This window comes from Bison bison, unplaced genomic scaffold (genome assembly GCF_000754665.1).
Source record: "Bison bison bison isolate TAMUID 2011002044 unplaced genomic scaffold, Bison_UMD1.0 scf7180017864093, whole genome shotgun sequence".
In the NCBI taxonomy this organism is placed as follows: domain Eukaryota; kingdom Metazoa; phylum Chordata; class Mammalia; order Artiodactyla; family Bovidae; genus Bison; species Bison bison.
The window spans coordinates 2083245-2087720 of NW_011494665.1; the positions used below are offsets into that span (position 1 = coordinate 2083245).

Sequence of the window (4476 nt, forward strand, 5' to 3'; positions counted from 1 at the left end):
GGGCCCCAGACCAGAACTGGAAAAGGAGGCCTGCTCTTCCCACACTCCAGCTCAGAAAAGGGCAGGGAAGGAAATAACCTGCGTGCCCCTGCTTCCTGCTATTCTTAAGTTTCCTGTAGCTGGCAGGAAGGTGCTCCGTGGCCCTGCCTGCTGCAGGGCCAGCTCTTCCCGTCGGGTGCCCGTGGCGGGGCTGCAGTGCAGGACGCCCAGCTTGTCCCTGGCTAGATGGGCTTCTCTTTTCCCAGCCGTCTCGTTTCTGGTCTGTCCTTTTGTGCTTCTCTCCGTATGTAGTTTAGTTCTTCACGTTCTTGTCTCTAGAAGCCATCAAGAATTTGGGCAAGGGAGGATGGCTTTTTCCTGAGATGGTCACGTTTCCCACCTCAGACCAGTAGGATCAAGTATTTAGAGGAGGTGTTGCAATATTCTGGGGCACCCCCTCCCTGGTTACTTGGTGCTTCCCCTCCCTCTTGGGAGACTACGTGACAATCAAGGGCATGACGTTAAGGCAGAATCTGAATTGACATTCTGCTCCACCAGTAGTGGTGGTTCAGTCGCTGAGTTGTGTCCAACTCTTTGCGACCCCACGGACTGCAGCACGCCAGGCTTCCCTGTCCTCCACTATCTCCCAAAGTTTGCTCAAACTCATATCCATTGAGTCGGTGATGCCATCCGACCATTTCTTAGTTGTGTGACCAAAATCTTTTTATCCCTGATCATCATTTTCCTCACCTAAAAAACTGGAGAAGGAAACAGTATCTGCTTTATCGGTTGCCCAGAGAGTGAAATGATTATATATGAAACACCCAGCCTGAGGCCTACCCCTCAGGGAATACCCAATACATGACCACTGTTCCCATCTCCCTCTGTCCTCCCATCCACACTCCTTTCTCCCTCCTGTCTCTCTCAGGATGGCTGGCTTTGATGGCTCAGCTTGGGATGAGGAGGAGGAAGAGCCCCCTGACCATCAGTACTATAATGACTTCCCGGGGAAGGAACCACCTCTTGGGGGTGTGGTGGACATGAGGCTTCGGGAAGGAGCCCTCCCAGGGGCTGCTCGACCCACTCCGCCCAGTGCCCAGACCCCCAGCCACCTGGGAGCCACGCTGGTAAGTTGCTTGGATAGAGGCGGGCGGGGCTTGGATGGGAACATCTGGTTAGGGCCTCTGGTTTCACTCTGTCTTGGTCCCTTCAGCCTGTGGGGCAGCCTGCTGGGGGAGACCCAGAAGCCCGCAGACAGATGCCGCCCCCGCCACCCAGCTCAGGTATGAAGGGGACTGAGAGGGGCAGAGGGGGAGTGAGAAGCAGGGCGGGGGGCACTCTAAAGCCTCCGTTTCCTCAGCAGGCAGAGAGCTCTTTGATGACCCCTCCTATGTCAATGTCCAGAACCTAGACAAGGCCCGGCAAGCAGGGGCTGGGGCCGGGCCCCCCAATCCTACCATCAATGGCAGTGCACCCCGAGACCTCTTTGACATGAGTAAGTATACCTCTCGCCTTTCTGAGTCTCCGTCTTCCCACTTGGTTCCTCCTCTTTTACTGCCTCTCTGCTCTTTCCTTCCTGGCCTCCCCTCCCTAAAGGTCTGGGTCCTGAGGTGGGGTTGTGTCAGCTGCCTCTCCTAGCTCTCTCTCTGTATCCCAGAGCCCTTTGAAGATGCCTTGCGAATGCCTCCACCTCCCCAGTCAACAGCCATGGCTGAGCAGCTCCGAGGGGAGCCCTGGTTCCACGGGAAGCTGAGCCGGCGGGAGGCTGAGGCATTGCTACAAGTCAACGGGGACTTCCTGGTTCGGGAAAGCACAACCACGCCGGGCCAGTACGTGCTTACCGGCCTGCAGAGTGGGCAGCCCAAGCACCTGCTCCTGGTGGACCCTGAGGGTGTGGTGAGTGTGGCAGGGGTGTAGGTGGGCATGGCAGAAAGGAAGGTGCAGCAGCCTACCTGTGGCTCTCTTCCTCCCTCACTGCTTCCTAGACTTTGTCCGCTGGGCACCTCTATCTGGGCCTCCCCTGTTCTCAAGGTGTCTGGTGTCTCCCTCGTCTAGTGGTTTAGGGTTCCTTCCCTTCTCACATCCCTCACCTGAGCTGTATTCCCTTCGGTCCTGGCCAGTCCTCAAACGTTATGCCCTCGAGAGCTAGGAAGTGGTCATCTCACCAGTCCCTCTTTTGACAAATAAGGAAACCATCGTTCAGAAGTTGTAGTGCTCTTTGTCAGTTGTCTAGAGGCTAAATATCCCAAAACTTTTCACGAGACGAGCCAGGGGCCTCCCCAGCTCCTCCAGACTCAGGGATCAGACCAGAGTCCTATCTCCTGTCTGCACTGCCCCCTGCCCGTCATAACTTGGGTCTTGTTCCTACAGCAGTCTCAGCCTCCTTTGCATGTCTTTTTTTTGTACTGTGTATCTTCTTCTGAGACATACTGTCCTCCTCTAGGTCAAGTAAGGAGTAGCTAGCCTTCAGTTTCACGACTTCTGGGCTGATGTCTGTTCTGCCTTTTCCCAGTCCACTGACTTGCCCATTCCCACAGCTGTCTCCAGCTTCTCTTCCCAGAGAAGCCTCAGTGATCAGGACCGAGGGCCCTCCCTCTCCTGCCATCTTTTTCTCCTGCCTCAACCCTCTTGACTATCCCAGCTTCCTCGGCCTTAGAGACTGAGGTTTTATCTGACTCTTCACCTGATTCGACTTTCTCCCTTCCCACTCCCCAGGTTCGGACAAAGGATCACCGCTTTGAGAGTGTCAGTCACCTCATCAGCTACCACATGGACAATCACTTGCCCATCATCTCTGCGGGCAGCGAACTGTGTCTCCAGCAGCCTGTGGAGCGGAAACTGTGACCTGTTCCAGTGCTTTCTCTCAGAAGACGCCCTGCGGTCCCTTCCACCCTATTCCCTGACTCTTAGGACCTCACTTGGGAGTGCTCCATGGGCCTGGCCTTGTGTAGGGCTGGAGATACTGTGGACACTGGGTTCAGCATGCAGCTGAGTGAGAGGGTTTGAGTCAGGAACCAGGGGTAGAGTCCTGCTTCTCCCCAGACCTCACCAAAGTATTAATGTACAGAGTGGCCCCCTTCCCTGGGCCTTTCCTGTGCCAACTTGATACCCTCTTCCCCAAGGTGGGTGCTGGAGGCCTGGGCAGGATGCCTCCTGGTCATGGAAGATGTTCTGTGGCGATAGGCCCAGCGGAGCAATCACCCTTTCAGGGAAGGGGAACTGAATCATACCTTTAGTCTACCCCTGGGCTCAGGTACCCCAGACTCCTCTCAACAACCCTCCCTCCCAGCATTCAAACTTTGTGCCTTTGACCATCTCCTAGGTCTGAAGATATTTTATGCAAAGAGTTCTTGGGCCCCTGAAGTCAAGGATGGGGGTGCTGACAGCTTCTTGGCTTCTGGGACCCCGTCCTCTCCTCGCTCAGCACCTCCTCCAGTTTAGGTTGGGCCAGCAGAGGCAGGAGTAGCAGCTGTCCCCTCTCCCTGGGATGTGCAGCCCTTAGAGACTGCCTCGGCGCCCTGCTCTCAGCCAGTGGGGAGATGGACCCCTCCCCTGCTCAGTGCCTCGTGGCCGGGGCCCCTCACCCAGGGGTCTGTATATACATTTCGTAAGCCCCCCCTCCCATGTTGCATGCATGCTATACTCTACAGCCAAAGTACAGCCCTTCCTCCTGGCCTCTGCCCTGCCTCCCCCTGCAGGGGTGCTGGGGGGGATGATGGAGCTGTCATCCCAGCTGGATTTGGTAGAGGTGGGAACAGGGGCATTGAGACTTTAAAGCAGTAGACAATCCCCAGATACCATCGGTAGGTTTGGAACTGCATTTATTTTTTATTTTATACGTGTATATTTTAGGGCTGTAGATTTACTTTCCTAATTTGTTTTCCATAGCTTATTCCTGAGCACAAAATGATGATAATCGATGACATTTATACATCACCTCTTTGACTTTTTCAAAGCCCTTTTACGACTCTTGGCATTTTCCTCACCCTGGCCTGTGGGGCAGTTGGAACCGGTAGCTTTATCTTTTCTACCAGAGAGACCCAGAGAAGTGGAGTGTAAGCTAGGACTAGAGAAACTTGGCCCTCCCACTGCGAGGCGGGGAGGCATAAGTTTGGCTGTTGGTTTCACAGGAGGCGTGGGTCACGGTTATTCAATCCCTTCTCCAGGCCTCGCCCTGCAGCAGCAACAGAGGATCCGGTCCTGCTCTGTCTTTAGGCCTTGTAGATAAGGGAGAGTGGACTAAATCCTCGCCTCCCTTTTTTTCTTTTCTTTTTGTTTGGATGTTTTCACGGGTCTCACTTATACCAAAGGGAAAGAATCTTCATTAAAGTCCATATTTCTTCTACCTCGGCCTCTAGGTCTCTGTCTCAGCTTATTGTTGGTTCTAGGCGCCCCCCACGGCAGGAGGGGAGGCCGGAGGCCGGACTCGGCCTCACCTGGACTCGCTTGGGTCGCGCTGAGTGAGAACTTAGGGATTCGCGTAGGAGGGTGCGGCGG

The 4476-nt window shown here is 54.9% G+C and overlaps 1 protein-coding gene across 5 annotated transcripts in view; it reads left to right on the top strand.

The window, feature by feature from the left end:
* SHC1 (SHC (Src homology 2 domain containing) transforming protein 1) overlaps positions 1-4330 on the top strand; it is a 10843-nt gene extending 6513 nt beyond the window's left edge. For 4 of the 5 annotated variants that reach the window (XM_010838324.1, XM_010838322.1, XM_010838325.1 and 1 more), the window contains 5 exons: positions 908-1106; positions 1193-1262; positions 1340-1474; positions 1637-1875; positions 2695-4330. In XM_010838324.1, the coding sequence (XP_010836626.1) occupies positions 908-1106; positions 1193-1262; positions 1340-1474; positions 1637-1875; positions 2695-2823 (772 nt within the window). In that variant the 3' untranslated portion in view covers positions 2824-4330. The remainder of the gene's footprint in view (positions 1-907; positions 1107-1192; positions 1263-1339; positions 1475-1636; positions 1876-2694) is intronic. The other variant, XM_010838321.1, reaches the window with a different exon arrangement.
* Positions 4331-4476: the final 146 nt, after the last annotated feature.